The sequence below is a fragment of the Salvelinus alpinus genome, chromosome 2 (assembly GCF_045679555.1).
Source record: "Salvelinus alpinus chromosome 2, SLU_Salpinus.1, whole genome shotgun sequence".
NCBI classification, from domain to species: domain Eukaryota; kingdom Metazoa; phylum Chordata; class Actinopteri; order Salmoniformes; family Salmonidae; genus Salvelinus; species Salvelinus alpinus.
This window is the reverse complement of record NC_092087.1, coordinates 103,232,958-103,254,421: the sequence shown is the minus strand read 5'-3', so window position 1 is coordinate 103,254,421 and position 21,464 is coordinate 103,232,958. Positions and strand designations below refer to the sequence as shown.

The window sequence follows — 21,464 nt, the reverse complement described above, 5'->3', positions numbered from 1 at the left end:
CTCCAGGTCACACGCTTCACGTTGTTTTTATCCTGTATTGAACACAGTTTATCCCGTCTTAAATTTTCTCGATTATTTACATTTTAAAATACCTAATGTTGGATTAGGAAAGTTGTTTGAAATGTTTGGACAGCGTTTACAGGTAACTTAACTTATTAGATATTTGTAGTCATGCTGGGTGAGTTGGAACCGGTGTTTTTTTTAATCAAACGCGCCAAATAAATGGACATTTTGGAGATATAACGACGGAATTAATTGAACAAAAGGACCATTTGTGATGTTTATGGGACATATTGGAGTGCCAACAGAAGAAGCTCTTCAAACTTAAGGCACAAATTATATAGTTATTTCTGAGTTTTGTATCGCACCTGGCGGGTTGAAATATGATGTCATGTGTTTGTTTGATGGGGTGCTGTCCTCAGATAATCGCATGGTTTGCTTTTGCCGTAAAGCCTTTTTGAAATCTGACACGGTGGCTAGATTAACAAGAAGTTAAGCTTTAATTTGGTGTATTGCACTTATGAATAAAACACTGCAATTTCACCGGATGTTGTCGAAACGTTCCACTAGCGGAACCCCTAGCCATAACAGGTTTTAATGTGTTTGAGCCAATCAGTTGTGTTGTGACAAGGTAGGGGTGGTATACAGAAGATAGCCCTATTGGGTAAAAGACGAAGTCCATATTATGTCAAGAACAGCTCAAATAAGCAAAGAGAAACAACAGTCCATCATTACTTTAAGGACCATCACAGGAATGGAAAGCCCAGAGTTACTTCTGATGCATAAGTTCATTAGAGTTACCAGCCTCAGAAATTGCAGCCCAAATAAACGCTTCACAAAGTTCAAGTGCTTTGTGTCTTGTGCTTTGTATTTTCGACGTAAAAACAAGTTTTGGACTTCCACACAAAATTACTTCTTTAGTTATTTTATGTTTAAGGAAGTGTGTAGGTCACATTCTGTATCATACAGCTATGAAAGTTATATATTTAGAACCACCTGCTTGATTGGAATCTAGCGACGTCTGTGTCTTCAGTGTCCTAGAACTGTCTAGTTTGTGTTCTGACTTGTAAAACAGGATGAATAAAATAAGTAATGTAAACATAGCAGTAATTGCCAGGAAGCTCTACATTTGTTTTAAAATCACACTATAATTGTTAAAACTGGCCTCAGGTTATTGAGAGATCTGATTTAGGATTTACCCTCGTAGCAAGGTTGTTTTATCATGTGGAGGTTTCATTCGGGTCTCTATTTAAAAATAACACAGTGTCTTTGGCAGGAGAAAGACCAGACTCAGAGGAACCAGAGCCAGGGACGTCCGAACCAGCAAGACGACACCAGTGCTCCCACTTTAGAAAGGGTTGTAACCGGTTATGGAACCTGAAACAACACGAGAAAATACACACAAGGGAGAAGCCTTACCACTGCTCCCAGTGTGGAAAGAGTTTTAAGCTTTTAGGAACCCTTAAAGCTCATGAGAGAATACACACAGGGGAGAAGCCTTACCACTGCTCCCAGTGTGGAAAGTGTTTCAGCCGTTCAGGGGAGCTGAAACAACATGAGAGAATACACACAGGGGAGAAGCCTTACCACTGCTCCCAGTGTGGAAGGAGTTTTAGCCAGAAAGGAAACCTGAACCAACACGAGAGAATACACACAGGGGAGAAGCCTTACCACTGCTCCCAGTGTGGAAAGAGTTTTAAGGTGTTAGAAACCCTTAAAGCCCATGGAAAAATACACACAGGGGAGAAGCCTTACCACTGCTCCCAGTGTGGAAAGAGTTTCAAACAGCCTTGTCATCTGAAACAACACGAGAGAATACACACAGGGGAGAAGCCTTACCACTGCTCCCAGTGTGGAAAGTGTTTCAACCAGTCAGGGGAGCTGAAACAACATGAGAGAATACACACAGGGGAGAAGCCTTACCACTGCTCCCAGTGTGCACAGTGTTTCAGCCAGAAAGGAAGCCTGACCCAACATGAGAGAATACACACAGGGGAGAAGCCTTACCACTGCTCCCAGTGTGCACAGTGTTTCAGCCAGAAAGGAAGCCTGACCCAACACGAGAGAATACACACAGGGGAGAAGCCTTACCACTGCTCCCAGTGTGGAAATAGTTTTAAGGTGTTAGGAAACCTTAAAGCTCATGAGAGAATACACACAGGGGAGAAGCCTTACCACTGCTCCCAGTGTGGAAAGTGTTTCAGCCGTTCAGGGGAGCTGAAACAACATGAGAGAATACACACAGGGGAGAAGCCTTACCACTGCTCCCAGTGTGCACAGTGTTTCAGCCAGAAAGGTAGCCTGACCCAACATGAGAGAATACACACAGGGGAGAAGCCTTACCACTGCTCCCAGTGTGGAAAGAGTTTTAAGGGTTTAGGAAACCTTAAAGCTCATGAGAGAATACACACAGGGGAGAAGCCTTACCACTGCTCCCAGTGTGGAAAGAGTTTTGTGCTTTTAGGAACCCTTAAAGCTCACGAGAGAATTCACACAGGAGAGAAGTATTACCACTGCTGCATTTGTGGAAAGAGTTTTAATCAGAAAAGCAACCTGAACCAACACGAGAAAATACACAGAGGGGAGAAGCCTTACCACTCCTCCCAGGGTGCAAAGTTTTTGCCCATTTAGGAAGCCTGAAAGAACGCATGAGACTACACACAGAGGAGAAGGCTTAGAAATTGCTCAGACTGGGAAAACATATTACTCATCACAGTCACTTGAACGTTATGAGAGAATCCACACATAAGAGAAGAATTACTTGTATATTGATATTTCACATCTCATTGACTTAAAATTCATCAGAGAACATACACAGTTCTCCCATTGTCTTATGTTGTTGACTGATAATGTGTTTACTTGTTTTTACCATATGAAATTAAATGGTACAAGGTATACTCAAACATATATTTGTTTGTTTTTATTAGAAAACATGAATTTAATATGGAGTATGTCAGTTTGACTATAAAGTAGATCAGATTCCATGTGTTTAAATGGTCCTTTTTAAACTCTTTGTGTGTGTTTATCTGGGTGTGTCATTCCTCCAGCACTACAGATAATCAAGTTATATTTGGATGTGATGCATTTGCTCCATTGTTGACATTTGCATTTTTGGCCCACTGATGATTTAATGACATGAAAATGTTCAGACTCTGTAATGGAAAACGTTAATTGTATGTGTCCACATAACTGAGTATGTGACTAACCTTGTGAAACGGTCCTATTATAATCTCCTGTTCCTGGACATAACTGAGTATGTGACTAACCTTGTGAAACTGTCCTATTATAATCTCCTGTTCCTGGACATAACTGAGTATGTGACTAACATTGTGAAACGGTCCTATTATAATCTCCTGTTCCTGGACATAACTGAGTATGTGACTAACCTTGTGAAACTGTCCTATTATAATCTCCTGTTCCTGGACATAACTGAGTATGTGACTAACCTTGTGAAACTGTCCTATTATAATCTCCTGTTCCTGGACATAACTAAGTATGTGACTAACCTTGTGAAACTCTCCTTATTATAAGCTCCTGTTCTTGGGAGTATCATTCTGTGTTGCAAACCAGCTGCACCTGTGTCCTTGTATGAATAAAGTCCCTCCCAGGAACAGGAAACTATAAAGATATGTGCTCATCACCCAATGCTTCAGAATTCAGACTGTCTACACTGCGCTGTGTAACTCTGTTATTCTCTCTGAGCTCAGAAATAAAGAATCTTGGTTTGACTTGGACTCCAGCAGATCCTTATTTTATAATATCCACCACAATTCTCCCACGGATTGCTGTTTATAATTGTCTCAATGAAGAGTTCTTTGTTTTACTTTCCTGGAGGCATTTACAAGCCTCCCACTGGTTGAATAAACGTTGTTACCCGAATGATGATGAGATTATTTTATTTGTGAAATGGCAACCAATCATCAATCATCATGTCACCAATATAAGACCATCAACATGTATTGGAATGGAGCATCAAGCTCATCACATGCTCTTTCACCACCCTGTGAAGTTCATAACTTATTTCATCTGTAGCCTAATAAACTACATGGTTTCTCAAGTCATAGTGGGAGGACCACACAACATATCATCATGTGACTCCAAGTTAACTAAGATGTGATTGTTATTATATAAATATTTGAGCATTAAGGAGTTTCCACAGCCATTTCTCGCTTAGACATTTTTACTGACACAAAAAGACAAACAAATTGTCAACCGAAGTAGCAAATCGTCTGTCGGCATTTATAAAAGTGTACAGGCATTTCCTGTTTCCTTCAGCCCGGTCATTACTTTTGAAATGGTTGGATCAATATCCACCTTCATGATATGGATGAAGCCTGATTTGGAATGTCTGAGTAGTTCTATCTGATGTCATAATACATCCCTCTGATAATCAAGTGATATTTGGAATGTCTGAGTAGTTCTATATGATGTCATAATACATCCCTCTGATAATCAAGTGATATTTAGAATGTCTGAGTAGTTCTATCTGATGTCATAATACACCCCTCTGATAATCAAGTGATATTTGGAATGTCTGAGTAGTTCTATCTGATGTCATAATACACCCCTCTGATAATCAAGTGATATTTGGAATGTCTGAGTAGTTCTATATGATGTCATAATACACCCCTCTGATAGTGATACATTTGCTCCATTGTTTCCATGTCAGTTGGTTTCCCACTCTGATGATTTATATCTGACAGAGGGGCTTTAAAGGAATAGTGTGGTGACATCTTAGTGTGGTTTGAATGAAATAAGGTTATTAATCATAAACTCCTATAGCAACAATACACTGCAGCTTTGACATCAAGAAGAGAATGGGCTGATGGGTGGTGGTGCTACTATATAGGTAAGGCTGTCCAATATGAATGTTCAATACACACAATAGGTTGATCGGTAGCCAGTTAGCTAGCTGCTACAGTCCAATATGAATGTTCAATACACACAATAGGTTGATCGGTAGCCAGTTAGCTCGCTGCTACAGTCCAATATGAATGTTCAATACACACAATAGGTTATTCGGTAGCCAGTTAGCTGTGCTGCTATATATATCTTAATTAACCACGCTTCCATCCAAAGTTTTTATGTCAGTAAAGTCATACCGTATAAAAACTCACGACAGCTGTGATGGAAACAGGAAGTTGTGATCGGTGGTGGTGTACACTCTATAGGTAAGGCTGTACAGTCAATGATGAATGTTCAACTCTCACAATAGGTTGATCAGTAGCCAGTTAGCTAGCTGTACAGTCCAATATGAATGTTCAATACACACAATAGGTTGGTTATGGAGGTGATGTACCACATTCAAAGTCCTGCAATAAGAGCTAAGATGCTAATATTTGTGTAAACTATACATAGTTGTGTTCTGTGGTTGTCACTGAGTTGGCTGATATCCCATTTTATGAGGTCACTCCACAGTTAAGGCTGTACAGTGACTATACAAAGTCTACACTTTGCTCCTTTCATATTTCTTTTGATCCTGACAAACTCCCCAGTCCCTGCCGGTGACAAGCATACCCATAACATGATGCTGCCACCACAATACTTATTGTGTGGTTAATGTGTGGTCTATCTCCAGGTCATCAGACTGTTAAATAGTCACCTCTAGCCAGCCTCCGCCCAGTACCCTGCCCTGAACTTTAGTCACTGTTACTAGCCGTCTACCACCCAGTACTCCACCCTGTATTCTAGTCAAGGCTCATCCAATATAACTACTGCTGTACACACCTTTTATATTCCTATAAGGTCCATAATGTCTAGACACACCATCATATATATTTGAACCAAACTGTATATATTTATATTCCAGACTCTGACATTGCTCGTTCTACTATTTCTATATTTCTAAATCCTTAAAATAAATTGTAGGGAAAATCAGTAGGTCACACATGACTATTTCTAAACAAAGATAATAGACAAGTAGAATGGGACAGGTTTCTTATACTAGCTTTACTTACTCGGTGAAGAGACTCCAGGGGGAGGTGAAGGCTATAGGAATGAAGATCAGACAGTGAAGAGACTCCAGGGGCGGTGATGAAGGCTGTAGGAATGAAGATCAGACAGTGAAGAGACTCCAGGGGCAGTGATGAAGGCTGTAGGAATGAAGATCAGACAGTGAAGAGACTCCAGGGGCGGTGATGAAGGCTGTAGGAATGAAGATCAGACAGTGAAGAGACTCCAGGGACGGTGATGAAGGCTGTAGGAATGAAGATCAGACAGTGAAGAGACTCCAGGGACGGAGGTGAAGGCTATAGGAATGAAGATCAGACAGTGAAGAGACTCCAGGGACGGAGATGAAGGCTGTAGGAATGAAGATCAGACAGTGAAGAGACTCCAGGGACGGAGATGAAGGCTGTAGGAATGAAGATCAGACAGTGAAGAGACTCCAGGGACGGAGGTGAAGGCTATAGGAATGAAGATCAGACAGTGAAGAGACTCCAGGGACGGAGATGAAGGCTGTAGGAATGAAGGTCAGACAGTGAAGAGACTCCAGGGACGGAGATGAAGGCTGTTTGAATGAAGATCAGACAGTGAAGAGACTCCAGGGACGGAGATGAAGGCTGTAGGAATGAAGATCAGACAGTGAAGAGACTCCAGGGGCGGTGATGAAGGCTGTAGGAATGAAGATCAGACAGTGAAGAGACTCCAGGGACGGTGATGAAGGCTGTAGGAATGAAGATCAGACAGTGAAGAGACTCCAGGGACGGTGATGAAGGCTGTAGGAATGAAGATCAGACAGTGAAGAGACTCCAGGGGCGGTGATGAAGGTTGTAGGAATGAAGATCAGACAGTGAAGAGACTCCAGGGGCGGTGATGAAGGCTGTAGGAATGAAGATCAGACGGTGAAGAGACTCCAGGGGAGGTGATGAAGGCTGTAGGAATGAAGATCAGACGGTGAAGAGACTCCAGGGGAGGTGATGAAGGCTGTAGGAATGAAGATCAGATGGTGAAGAGACTCCAGGGGAGGTGATGAAGGCTGTAGGAATGAAGATCAGATGGTGAAGAGACTCCAGGGGAGGTGATGAAGGCTGTAGGAATGAAGATCAGATGGTGAAGAGACTCCAGGGGCGGTGATGAAGGCTGTAGGAATGAAGATCAGATGGTGAAGAGACTCCAGGGACGGTGATGAAGGCTGTAGGAATGAAGATCAGATGGTGAAGAGACTCCAGGGGAGGTGATGAAGGCTGTAGGAATGAAGATCAGACAGTGAAGAGACTTCAGGGGACGGTGATGAAGGCTGTAGGAATGAAAATCAGACAGTGAAGAGACTCCAGGGGCGGAGATGAAGGCTGTAGGAATGAAGATCAGACAGTGAAGAGACTCCAGGGACGGTGATGAAGGCTGTAGGAATGAAGATCAGACAGTGAAGAGACTCCAGGGACGGTGATGAAGGCTGTAGGAATGAAGATCAGACAGTGAAGAGACTCCAGGGGCGGTGATGAAGGCTGTAGGAATGAAGATCAGACAGCAGTGCTGGTCCTGTGGTCAGGTGGGGGAGTGGTCGAGGCAGCCAATGATTGGGAGGAAGCATGCGGGGAACAGGCTCCTTTCTACTGCCATTCTGGTGTCTGGATACCTGCCAACAAAGACTACAACTGCTTCACACAATGGGAGTGGCTACCATTGACCGCCACACTTTCTTTCATAACCAGGAAGCCCATGTTGAGCCAGCAGTGTTGTCACTATGGAAGAGGGAGCAGGAAGCTGTCATCCAGTCTCTCAGAAACCCATGTTGAGCCATCAGTGTTCCCACTATGGAAGAGGGAGCAGGAAGCTGTCATCCAGTCTCTCAGAAACCCATGTTGAGCCATCAGTGTTGTCACTATGGAAGAGGGAGCAGGAAGCCGTCATCCAGTCTCTCAGAAACCCATGTTGAGCCATCAGTGTTGTCACTATGGAAGAGGGAGCAGGAAGCCGTCATCCAGTCTCTCAGAAACCCATGTTGAGCCATCAGTGTTGTCACTATGGAAGAGGGAGCAGGAAGCCGTCATCCAGTCTCTCAGAAACCCATGTTGAGCCATCAGTGTTGTCACTATGGAAGAGGGAGCAGGTGTAACAGTATAACTTTAGACTGTCCCCTCGACCCGACCCGGGCGCGAACCAGGGACCCTCTGCACACATCAACAACTGACACCCACGAAGCGTCGTTACCCATCGCTCCACAAAAGCCGCTGCCCTTGCAGAGCAAGGGGAACCACTACTTCTAGGTTTCAGAGCAGGTGACGTAACTGATTGAAACGCTATTAGCGCGTACCCGCTAACTAGCTAGCCATTTCACATCCGTTACACTCACCCCCCTTTCAACCTCCTCCTTTTCCGCAGCAACCAATGATCTGGGTCAACAGCATCAATGTAACAGTATAACTTTAGATCGTTCCCTCGCCCCGACACGGGCGCGAACCAGGGACCTTCTGCACACATCGACAACAGTCAGCCACGAAGCGTCGTTACCCATCGCTCCACAAAAGCCACGGCCCTTGCAGAGCAAGGGGAAACCCTACTTCAAGTCTCAGAGCAAGCCATCAACTCCATCAAAGAGCAACACAACCCAGCGGCAGGAGAAACTAGCCGGCCTGCACGGGGTGGGGGGAAGTGCTGGGCCTTGTGAGGTGCCCAAATCCGATAGTGTTGTAGATTTAGAGTCAATATATTCAAGTGTTTATGATGAAGTCAAGTCGAATGAAAAGATCATTATGCAAAATACACAGAGAGTGCTCCACAACGATGAACTCTTCTATACTAGTGTGTTACTGGGGGATGTTATAGAGGTGAGCGCTATGATTGACAGCGGTTCAATGGCATGCACATTGAGCTCAACAGTGGTGCCACGCCTTGAGAAAGCAGGTGTGCTCAAGAGTGGCTCCCTCAGTCCGACTGAAGTGGTGTTGCGGGGGGTTGAAGACCAAGCCTGTAGGTGTGTGTGAATTGAATCTGTCTGTGTATGGCAGCAGTGTCTCTGTCCCTGTTCTAATAGTGGATGGTCAACGTGATGAGCTCATCCTAGGCAGCAACGTAATAAAACACCTCATCAGGGAGCTGAAGACGACCGGTGACTTCTTGGAGAAGATGTCATCATCTGAACACAATGGAGATGACAAACTGTTCCGTCTGCTGGCTAATGTAGAGAGATGGAAAGGAACCGAAGTGCCAGAAAGAGTGGGCACGGTAAGGCTGAAGCGGGCGGTCACATTGGAGCCCATGCAGGAACATTTAGTCTGGGGCCGGTTGTGTACGCCTCAAAATGTATCTGCGGGCAGTGCTGTCGTTATTGAGCCTACGAGGGCACGCTCAAGACCGAAAAACATTCTAGTGGGAAGAACAGTAGCGACATTGTGGAGCGATGGCTGGGTCCCTGTCAAAGTTATCAATCCCTCACCAAAGCCAGTAACAGTGAGACGCAATGCCAAGATAGCGGACGTTTTTCCTTGCATGGCATTAGAGGACTTTGACACTGACTACATAGATGAGCCCACTGTCGAACCGGTCCCCCTGGTGCAGCAGATACACAAAATGGATGACAATCAAGACTTTGACAATGGTAGTGGAGATAGCTTGACCGTTGACAGTGCCGAAAAACCGCACAGAGTGACAAGTGAGGTGTTGCACGAGTTAGGGCTAGGTAACATTGACATTGAGTCCACTCAGTTGTCGCAACAGTGTAAGGCCCGGCTAGTTCAGCTAATAGCCCGCTACGAGTGTATCTTCTCCCGGAACAAACTAGATTGCGGGAAGGCTACTGGATATGTCCATCGCATCAGACTCAGTGACACTAAGCCTTTTAGGCTACCTTACCGTAGGCTCTCCCCTAACCATTATGACAAGCTCAGGCAGGCCTTGGATGAGATGGAAGAGTGAGAGATAATCAGGAAATCCAGCAGTGAGTATACCTCCCCGCTCGTGCTGGTCTGGAAGAAGTCTGGCGATCTGAGACGGTGTACAGACTTCCGATGGCTCAATTCTTGCACCGTAAAGGATGCTCACCCTCTACCTCACCAAGCTGATGCTCTGGCGGCCCTGGGTGGCAATGCCTTCTTCTCTACAATGGACACTTGCCTGTGCAGTTGGCCTGGCCAGAGGTGTGGAAGTAACTGGAGAAATAGCTTCCCCCCTACCCACTGGCAGTGAAGGGTTAAACATGAAAACTCCCCTACCTCTCCCAAACCTTTCCATTTTTAAAATTTGTTAAGCAGAGAATCAATCAGATTGATTCAGTCAGTGTTGTTGAGCAGAGAATCAACCAGATTGTCCATGTTGAAGTTATTCAGATGTATAATACATTTTATTTGTTTAATTCTGTTTTATTCAATTAGAAAATGTACTCTGAATGAGAACAAGCACATCTGTGAGCGTTATGCATTATAACATCGATTGACTAAATGATGACGTTGACAGCTTTGTAGTAAAACCAGGGTTGGAGTCAATTCCATTTCAATTCCAGTCAATTCAGAAAGTAAACCAAATTCCACATTTTCCTCATTGAAAACCATAGAAGAGAATTGGCATTTTCAGTTTTACTCCCTGAATGCTGAATGGCAGTGAGATGCCATCCTCCTTCTCACATCCAGCCTGTTCCTGACATTCTGACATTCTGATCCACAATCACTTACAGTGGCATTCGGGAGGTATTCAGACCTCTTGACTTTTTCCACATGTTGTTACGTTACAGCCTTGTTCTCAAATTGATTAAATTGGGATGTTTTCCTCTTCAATCTACACACAATACTCCATAATGTTAAAGCAAAGACAGGGTTTTAGACATTTTTGCAAATGTATTTTATAATTAAAAACTGAAATATAACATTTACATAAGTATTCAGACCCTTTACTCAGTACTTTGTTGAAGCACCTTTGGCAGCAATTACAGGCTCGAGTATTCTTGGGTACACCTGTATTTTTCTCACATTCTTCTCTGCAGATCCTCTCAAGCTCTGTCAGGTTGGATGGGGAGCGTCGCTGCACAGCTATTTTCAGGTCTCTCCAGAGACGTTCGATCGGGTTCAAGTCCAGGCTCTGGCTGGGCCACTCAAGGACATTCAGAGACTTGTCCCGAAGCCACTTCTGCGTTGTCTTGTCTGTGTGCTTAGGGTTGTTGTTCTGTTGGAAGGTGAACCTTTGTCCCAGTCTGAGGTCCTGAGTGCTCTGGAGCAGGTTTTCATCAATGATCTCTCTGTATTTTATTTTTATTTCATTTATTTATTATTGAACCTTTATTTAACTAGGCAAGTCAGTTAAGAACAAATTCTTATTTACAATGACGGCCTACTAAAAGGCAAAAGGCCTCCTACGGCGGCTGGGGTTCAAAATAAGAGTATATTTGCTCTGTTCATCTTTCCCTCGATTCTGACTAGTCTCCCAGTCCCTGCCGCTGAAAAACAACCCCACAGCATGATGCTTCACCGTATTTGCTCTATTGTTTACAGGATGATTTGTATCTTATAGAGCGTGGCTTTAAGGGAATAGTAAGGTCACATCTAGATAAAAACGAATGTGAAAAATAAACAGAGAAAATGTGTATTAATAACACACTACCTATTCATATAAGTATTTATTAATCATCTACATATTCATATTGAGCTTCTACGTCTGTGTACAGGAACGTATTATTTGGAAGAGAAAATATATCAGCTTATTGTTAAATTATTATGACGTTCTTTCCAATACAAAAAAGTGTAGTAACTATTGTTTCCAAACTGCGTTACCCACTCCAGCCAGCAGATGGCGGATGTGCGTCTTTCAGACGATGCTTCTTGCGTGACGTATAATTTACTGGACGGGACGCTTCTTCAGCAACAACAACGCGCCTGCTCTTTCATCCACCTCGGTAGCTTGCTAGCCAACATAAAACTGAAAGATTGACGCTTTAGACCATGTTAATGTAAATTAGCTAATCTCAGTGTTGTAAACACAATTCTGTTGACGTATTAACTGGTTAATTTTAACCTAATTTGCCTGTTCAATTTGCAAACTTGTTAAAGATTGATGCTGAGCCTAGCACTAGGCTAGTCGCTAATGCTAACTAGCTAGCTAACATCCCCGACCATGAGCTCGCTAAACTACTCATCCCCTGCTAAAGAAGAGGAGGTCTGCTGTACGGAGAAAGAAGCTCTGGCGCTGAACAATGTTGTGGAAGAAGAAGAGGAGGGTATTACAGTGAAAGAAGAGAAAGAACCTTTCATAATGAAAAAGGAGGAAGAGGAGGTTGTTATAGTGAAGGAAGAAGAGGCTGTTATAGTGAAGGAAGAAGAGAAAGAACCTTTCAGGATGAAAAAGGAGGAAGAGGAGGCTATCTCAATAAAGGTGAAGATGGAAGACGTTTTTGGAGTGAAAGAGGAGGAGACAGATTATCTCATTATCACCAGTGAGTACTGTCTTAAAAGCAGGGGCACAAACTCTGCAGTTGTTGAACTGTGGGGCATTCTACTGAAGTTCTACACTTGAATATGTTTTGAGCAAGGATGCCAACAAACAACGCATACACAGTTGTATAGCGGCAGAATAGGATACCGGGTAGGGAGTGGGCTATTTCATTAGGTTTTTCACTCACCACGTTTATTCTGAAAAATGTCTGTCCTCACTCACTTATTAAGAATAAGCTACATGGTGAGTTGATGCCCTTTTGGCAGCTAGTTAGCTAGGTGAATTGATCATGCTACTTTGTATGCGTTGTTTGTTGGCATCCTTGTTATTTAGATTAGTGTTTGAACGTTCCACTAATTATACCCACCCGTTTCCTACTGTATACATTCTTAAAGGTTCAATCTGCCATTGGTACATTTATTTTGGGGACTTTTAAATTAGATTTTATTAATTAATTAAATAGACGGTTATAAGTTTACCATCTGTTTGATGTTCTCATTCACACAGGAGAGAGACATGACTATTGTGGATCCTCTGGGGAGCCTCAACAACATCCTGATGCTGACGAGTCAGAGAAGAGTCTCTCCAGATCAGAACACCAGATGGTACAGCTTGGTCTGGTCTAGCATACAGCTTGCTCTATCTGGGTCTGGGCTGGGTTTCTGTAAAGACACTTTATGACAACAGTTACATCAGCATCCATAATGATATGTGTCTGTGTCCCCTCTTTATGGTTACCAGGACAACGCTAGCCCTTCCTCCCTCCCGGAGTCCCCGTGTCGTGCCTCTCCCGGTAGCACCTTACTGCTGGGTATGAAGAGGTTGTCTGTGCTGCTGGTGGACTGCAGGAAAACAACGGGGCTGAGTGGAACTGTGAGAGGAGGAGAAGAGAAGAAAGGATCAGATTTGACACATCAAAGTAAGTGCTGTAGTTTAGTTTGAACAAATTCAATAGATCTGCCCACTGGTATCTGTTACCAGGACAACCAGCAGAGTTCTGTTAGTTGACAGGAAGATAGACTGGTATCTGTTACCAGAACAACCAGCAGAGGTCTGTTAGTTGACAGGAAGATAGACTGGTGGATATGGATGTTATGAATATCATAACACTGAAAAAGGATTCTGCCAATGAAAAGAGAGAAACCAATAGACCATATAAAACCTTGATGAAAGTTAGCTTTGGAGAGAAAGTTTCAATGATCCGTTGTAAGGTGCAAATTTTACAAAACCTTTTTCTTAAAACATTATGGATGTTACATTGCCTGTCCCAGTCAACCCCCCTATCTTTACAAGACTGTAGAACAGGCAAACTAAACTCAAGACACTGTTAATTAATTAACTAATACTGGAGGAAAGCTGTGATCAGGCTGCCCATTCAAGAGAAAGCTTCAAACTGTAACCAGTGTTGTCAACCTTGTTCAAGTTATCAATCAATCAACCTACCAGGGTAGTTACAAACAGTACAGAAATTAAATCATTAACATATTTTGATCATATCTTTACTAATGCTGCAGAAATTTGTTTGAAAGCAGTATCCAAATTCATCGGATGTAGTGATCACAATATAGAAGCCATATCTAGGAAAAGCAAAGTTCCAAAAGGCTTGGCCTACTGTTCTATATAAGAGGTCATACAATTGTTTGTAGTGATTCCTATGTTGTTGATGTTGTTTGGTTATTTTTTTTCACAGTAAATAACTCACGGACACTAGAGAAGCTTTAACCAAGTTTAATTATTCCCAAAGGTTATGTCCATCTGTAATTCAGACAACCCAACATTTGTTCCATCCAGATATATATCTCACTTAAGACACTCCTCCTTCTCTCCAATCATTACATCTTATGGTTCCACAGGAAGAGAGTAAAGAGGGTAACAGGATACCAAACCTTTATCTCCCTGATGAGAATCTGTCCTGACCTCAACCCCTCCTTCATCTAATCCACAGATGGCTGTAAAAACTGTTAAATCCACGTGGATTGATGAGGAATTTAAAAATGGTATTTACATTTACATTTAAGTCATTTAGCAGACGCTCTTATCCAGAGCGACTTACAAATTGGTGCATTTACCTTATGATATCCAGTGGAACAGCCACTTTACAATAGTGCATCTAAATCTTTTAAGGGGGGGGGGGAAGGGTTAGAAGGATTACTTTATCCTATCCTAGGTATTCCTTAAAGAGGTGGGGTTTCAGGTGTCTCCGGAAGGTGGTGATTGACTCCGCTGACCTGGCGTCGTGAGGGAGTTTGTTCCACCATTGGGGTGCCAGAGCAGCGAACAGTTTTGACTGGGCTGAGCGGGAACTGTACTTCCTCAGAGGTAGGGAGGCGAGCAGGCCAGAGGTGGATGAACGCAGTGCCCTTGTTTGGGTGTAGGGCCTGATCAGAGCCTGAAGGTACGGAGGTGCCGTTCCCCTCACAGCTCCGTAGGCAAGCACCATGGTCTTGTAGCGGATGCGAGCTTCAACTGGAAGCCAGTGGAGAGAGCGGAGGAGCGGGGTGACGTGAGAGAACTTGGGAAGGTTGAACACCAGACGGGCTGCGGCGTTCTGGATGAGTTGTAGGGGTTTAATGGCACAGGCAGGGAGCCCAGCCAACAGCGAGTTGCAGTAATCCAGACGGGAGATGACAAGTGCCTGGATTAGGACCTGCGCCGCTTCCTGTGTGAGGCAGGGTCGTACTCTGCGAATGTTGTAGAGCATGAACCTACAGGAACGGGCCACCGCCTTGATGTTAGTTGAGAACGACAGGGTGTTGTCCAGGATCACGCCAAGGTTCTTAGCGCTCTGGGAGGAGGACACAATGGAGGACACAATGGAGTTGTCGGTATGATGAAGAGGGAGGCAAAAGAGATGGCAAATAGGTCTGGCTGTATAACTGATTGGCAAACGTATTGCAAATTGAGAAATCATGTGACTAAACTGAATAAAAAGAAGAAACTACACTATGAAACAAAGATAAATGACATAAAGAATGATTTTAAAAAGCTTTGGAGCACCTTAAATGAAATTTTGGGCAAAAAAATCAACAATGACATGTCACTGGTGTCTGAGAACGTGGATGGAAAATGATTGAGGATAATAGCGGCCGATATTGCCACTTCTATTCGCATTATCTTCAATTTAAGCCTACTAGAAAGTGTGTTCCCTCAGGCTTGGAGGGAAGCTAAAGTCATTCCACTACCCAAGAATAGTAAAGCTCCCTTTACTGGCTTAAATAGCCGACCAATCAACCTGTTACCAACCCTTACATTTAAAAAAATAAATGGTGTTTGGCCAGATACAATGCTATTTTACAGTAAACAAATTGAGACTTTCAGCTTATAGGGAAGTTCGTTCAACAAGCACAGCACTTACAAATGACTGATTGGCTCATAGAAATTAATGATAAAAATATTGTTGGGGCTGTTTTGTTAGACTTCAGTGCGGCTTTTGACATTATTGATCATAGTCTGCTGCTGAAAAAAACGTATGGCTTTACACCCCCTGCTATATTGTGGATAAAGAGCTTTTAAAAAAAATGTAAACTTTATTTAACTAGGCAAGTCAGTTAAGAACAAATAATTTTTTTCAATGACGGCCTAGAACGACAGAGTTTTACCTTGTCAGCTCGGGGATTCGATCCAGCAATGTTTCGGTTACTGGCCTACCGCTCTAACCACTAGGCTACCTGCCGCCCCAGAGCTACCTGTCTAACAGAACACAGTGTTCTTTAATGGAAGCCTGTACAACAAAATCAAGGTAGAATCAGGAATTCCCCAGGGCAGCTGTTTGGCACCTTCTTTTTTCCAATCTTTACCAACAACATGCCAATGACATTTGAGTTAAGCCAGTGTGTCTATGTATGCGGATGACTCAACACTGTACACGTCAGCTACCACAGCAACTGAAATGACTGCAACACTTAACATAGAGCTGCAGTGAGTTTCAGAATGGGTGGCAAAGAATTAGTTAGTCCTAAATATTTCTGATTACCTTAAGTTACATGGCCTACTATGCTAATTCTGTAGCGGTATTGTTAGAGGGGGGTAAAGATAAAGATTTTGTTGGGGCGCCAGGTAGGTATTAACCCTAGTTATTAAAGTTAGTTATTACCTATTATAACATTATTATCATAAATATGATTAAAACCGAAAGGATGAGAGTAGAATAGATAGAGTAGCGCTTCCAGACACATTCTAAACATGATGGAGTCTTAAAGGAGGACTGTAGCATGGAGTCTTAAAGAAGGACTGTAGCATCATGAGGTAGTCACCTGAAATGCATTTCAATTAACATGTGTGCCTTTTTAGAAGTTAAGTTGTGGAATTTCTTTCCTTAACCTGTTTGGGATAGGGGGCAGTATTTTCACGTCTAGATGAAAAGCGTTCCCAAAGTACACTGCCTGCTACTCAGGCCCAGAAGCTAGGATATGCATATAATTGGTAGATTTGGATAGAAAACACTCAAAAGTTTCTACAACTGTTAAAATACTGTCTGCGAGTATAACAGAACTTATTTGGCAGGTGAAACCCCGAAGACAAACCATCCAGGAGGATTTTTTGTTGTTGAGGGGACACTGTTTTCAAATGGCTTTGTGTGGCACTTTTCTGTGGCACTTGGTTGCAGTTCCTATTGCTTCCACTAGATGTCAACAGTCTTTAGAAATTGGTTGATGTTTTTCTTTAGAGAAATGAAGAAGTACGGCTATTCAGAATGAGGGTCCAGCCTAGTGCTCTCTAATGTTTTGATGCGCGCTCCAGGTCACGCGCTTCACGTTGTTTTTATCCGGTATTGAACACAGTTTATCCCATCTTAAATTTTCTTCATTATTTACATTTTAAAATACCTAAAGTTGGATTAGGAAAGTTGTTTGAAATGTTTGGACAGCGTTTACAGGTAACTTAACTTATTAGATATTTGTAGTCATGCTGGGTGAGTTGGAACCTGTGTTTTTTTTAATCAAACGCGCCAAATAAATGGACATTTTGGAGATATAACGATGGAATTAATTGAACAAAAGGACCATTTGTGATGTTTATGGGACATATTGGAGTCCCAACAGAAGAATGACAAACTTAAGGCACAAATTATATAGTTATTTCTGAGTTTTGAATCGCACCTGGCGGGTTGAAATATGATTGTCATGTGTTTGTTTGATGGGGTGCTGTCCTCAGATAATCGCATGGTTTGCTTTTGCCGTAAAGCCTTGTTGAAATCTGACACGGTGGCTAGATTTTAACCTGTTTGGGCTGCAGGGGCAGTATTGAGTAGCCAGATAAAATGTGCCCATTTCAAACGGCCTCGTACTCAATTCTTGCTCATACAATATGCATATTATTATTACTATTGGATAGAAAACACTCTCTAGTTTCTAAAACCGTTTGAATTATATCTGTGAGTCAAACAGAACTCATTTGGCACAAACTTCCTGACCAGGAAGTGGAAAGTCTGAAATTGAGGCTCTGTTTTTCTTCCTGCCTATACATGGGCATGAAACGTAAGAGTCTACGTCAGGGGTGTCAAACATACGGCCCGCGGGCCGGAACCGGCCCCCAAGGAGGTTCGATCAGGCCCGCAGGATAATTTGAAAGTGGAAAAAATGCATAAAAGACATGGAATTAATATTTTTAATTCGCTGCAATTCATGGATTATCCGCTAAGGGGCGCACTCTTTCCATCAGAGTAGAAGACAAGCTGCATCACTGAGACAGACTGAAAACAGACTCTACGTGCACTCTACGTGCACTTCATAGACCTTCCCCTGGATGTTAAGAGGCTGTGAGAGAAGAAATTTCGTGTTTATCTTGGTCTGACGTGGAATACAGGCTCTTTGTATGACGTGTCCCTCATTTCCGGTACTCTGAGGAGCGCGAGGTGGACAGTGGGATTGCCTTCTGTTTAGCTGCCGTTATGGACGACTACTATCTCCGGCTTTGATTTTATCTGATACATGTGACCATATCATCGTAAAGTATGTTTTATCAGATTATTGAAATTTTTTCGGGAGTTTTGCCGTGTTCCGTTCTCTGACTTTGTTGACGATGGAGCGATTCGTGCCACCCGGCTAGCGCGCGTGCTAAATGAAGAGGGAAAGTGTCCGTTCTAATTCCAAACAACGACTGTTCTGGACAAAGGACACCTTGTCCAACATTCTGATGAAAGATCAGCAAAAGTAAGAAACATTTTATGATGCTATTTCATATATCTGTCGAACATGTTGTACTAGTCGCCGGCGCACACGGTGTAACCATTGATTTCAGCTCTAAATATGCACATTTTCGAACAAAACATAAGTGTATGTATAACCTGATGTTATAGGACTGTCATCTGAGGAAGAAAATCAAGGTTAGTCAAAAATTATATATCTTTTGCTTGTTTGTTACGATCGCTTACTTTTGCTACTGGGAAATTGTTTGTGTTTTTGGCTATTGTGGTGAGCTAATATAACGCTATATTGTGTTTTCGCTGTAAAACACTTGATAAATCGGAAATATTGTCTGGAATCACAGGATGCCTGTCTTTCAATTGCTGTACACTATGTATTTTTCAGAAATGTTTTATGATGAGTAATTAGGTATTTGACGTTGGTGTCTGTAATTATTCTGTCTGCTTTCGGTGCAACTTCTGATTGTAGCTGCAATGTAAACTATGATTTATACCTGAAATATGCACATTTTTCGAACAAAACATAGATTTATTGAATAACATGTTATAAGACTGTCATCTAATGAAGTTGTTTGTTGGTTAGTTTGGTTGGTTCTTGGTTAGTTAGATTGGCTTTGTGCATGCTACCTGTGCTGTGAAAAATGTCTGTCCTCTTTTGTATTTGGTGGTGACCAGACTCAGAGGAACCAGAGCCAGGGACGTCCGAACCAGCAAGACGACACCAGTGCTCCGACTTTAGAAAGGGTTGTAACCGGTTATGGGACCTGAAACAACACGAGAAAATACACACAAGGGAGAAGCCTTACCACTGCTCCCAGTGTGGAATTGGTTTTAATCAGAAATCACACCTAAAAGGTCATGAGATAATACACACAGGGAAGAAGCCTTACCACTGCTCCCAGTGTGGAAAGAGTTTCAAAGAGCCTTGTCATCTGAAACAACATGAGAGAATACACACAGGGGAGAAGCCTTACCACTGCTCCCAGTGTGGAAAGAGTTTCAAACAGCCTTGTCATCTGAAAAGTCATGAGAGAATACACACAGGGGAGAAGCCTTACCACTGCTCCCAGTGTGGAAAGAGTTTCAAACAGCCTTGTCATCTGAAACAACATGAGAGAATACACACAGGGGAGAAGCCTTACCACTGCTCCCAGTGTGCACAGTGTTTCAGACAGAAAGGAACCCTGACCCAACACGAGAGAATACACACAGGGGAGAAGCCTTACCACTGCTCCCAGTGTGGAAAGAGTTTCAATCAGCCAGGGTCTCTGAAACGGCACGAGATAATACACACAGGGGAGATGCCTTACCACTGCTCTCAGTGTGGAAAGTGTTTCGGCAGTTCAGGGGAGCTGAAACAACATGAAAGAATACACACAGGGGAGAAGCCTTACCACTGCTCTCAGTGTGGAAAGTGTTTCGGCAGTTCAGGGGAGCTGAAACAACATGAAAGAATACACACAGGGGAGAAGCCTTACCACTGCTCCATGTGTGGAAAGAGTTTTAATCAGAAAAGCATCCTGAACCAACACGAGAAAATACACAGAGGGGAGAAGCCTTACCACTCCTCCCAGGGTGCAAAGTTTTTGCCCATTTAGGAAGCCTGAAAGAACGCATGAGACTACACACAGAGGAGAAGGCTTAGAAATTGCTCAGACTGGGAAAACATATTACTCATCACAGTCACTTAAACGTCATGAGAGAATCCACACATAAGAGAAGAATTACTTGTATATTGATATTTCACATCTCATTGACTTAAAATTCATCAGAGAACATACACAGTGCTCCCATTGTCTTATATTGTTGACTGATCATGTGTTTACTTGTTTTTACCATATGAAATTAAACGGTACAAGGTATACTCAAACATATATTTGTTTGTTTTTATTAGAAAACATGAATTTAATATGGAGTATGTCAGTTTGAATATAGAGTAGATCAGATTCCATGTGTTTAAATGGTCCTTTTTAAAACTCTGTGTGTGTTTATCTGGGTGTGTCATTCCTCCAGCACTACAGATAATAGAGTGATATTTGGATGTGATGCATTTGTTCCATTGTTGACATTTGCATTGTTGGTCCACTGATGATTTAATGACATGAAAATATTCAGACTGTAATGGAAAATGTTAATTGTATGTGTGTCCACATAACTGATTATGTGACTAACCTTGTGAAACTGTCCTATTATAAGCTCCTGTTCTTAGGAGTATCATTCTGTGTTGTAAACCAATTTGCACCTGGGTCCTTGTATGAATAAAGTCCCGCCCAGGAACAGGAAACTATAAAGATATGTGCTCATCACCCAATGCTTCAGGAGTTCAGACTGTCTACACTGCGCTGTGTAACTGTTATTCTCTCTGAGCTCAGAAATAAAGAATCTTGGTTTGACTTGGACTCCAGCAGATCCTTATTTTATCATATCCACCACAACTCTCCCACGGATTGCTGTTTATTATTGTCTCAATGAAGAGTTCCTCGTTCCACTTTCCTGGGGTCATTTACAAGCCTCCCACTGGGTGAATAAACGTTGTTTCCACGTCATTTCAACAAAACAAATCCACGTGATGATGATGATAGATGTAGAAAACTGATTGGATTTGTAAAAAGCCATCAACATCAGTTATTTTAGTTGTTTTTCATTCAACTGGCAACCTAAATCCAATGACAGGTGACATTTTGTGTTGATTTCATGTTGAATTCACTTTAGTTGACGACTCAAAGAAATGTAAATAGAAACTAGATGTTGAACTGCCGTCTGTGCCCAGTGGGCTGGTTTGAATAAGTGGCAGGTGTTGGATCAATATCCACCTTAGTAGCTAAGTTTCAATGTAATTTGAGACAGATTTTCATGTGAATATTCAGAAATCTGCATAAAACAATATACGCCTTTTCCCACTAGAAATGTTTCTATCAAACAGACTCATTGCAGATAAAAGGCTTTGCGTGACAAAACTTAA

General features: G+C 42.6%; 1 protein-coding gene across 2 annotated transcripts in view; it reads left to right on the top strand.

The window, feature by feature from the left end:
• Positions 1-20,895, top strand: part of LOC139546855 (zinc finger protein 420-like) — a 61,380-nt gene extending 40,485 nt beyond the window's left edge. Inside the window, exons 1-4 of one of the 2 annotated variants that reach the window (XM_071355739.1) lie at positions 11,779-12,358; positions 12,865-12,962; positions 13,099-13,276; positions 19,178-20,895. In XM_071355739.1, coding sequence (XP_071211840.1) covers positions 12,040-12,358; positions 12,865-12,962; positions 13,099-13,276; positions 19,178-20,100 — 1,518 coding nt within the window. In that variant the 5' untranslated portion in view covers positions 11,779-12,039 and the 3' untranslated portion in view covers positions 20,101-20,895. Of the gene's footprint in view, positions 1-1,406; positions 12,359-12,864; positions 12,963-13,098; positions 13,277-19,177 lie in introns of those variants that run through there. The other variant, XM_071355748.1, reaches the window with a different exon arrangement.
• Positions 20,896-21,464: the final 569 nt, after the last annotated feature.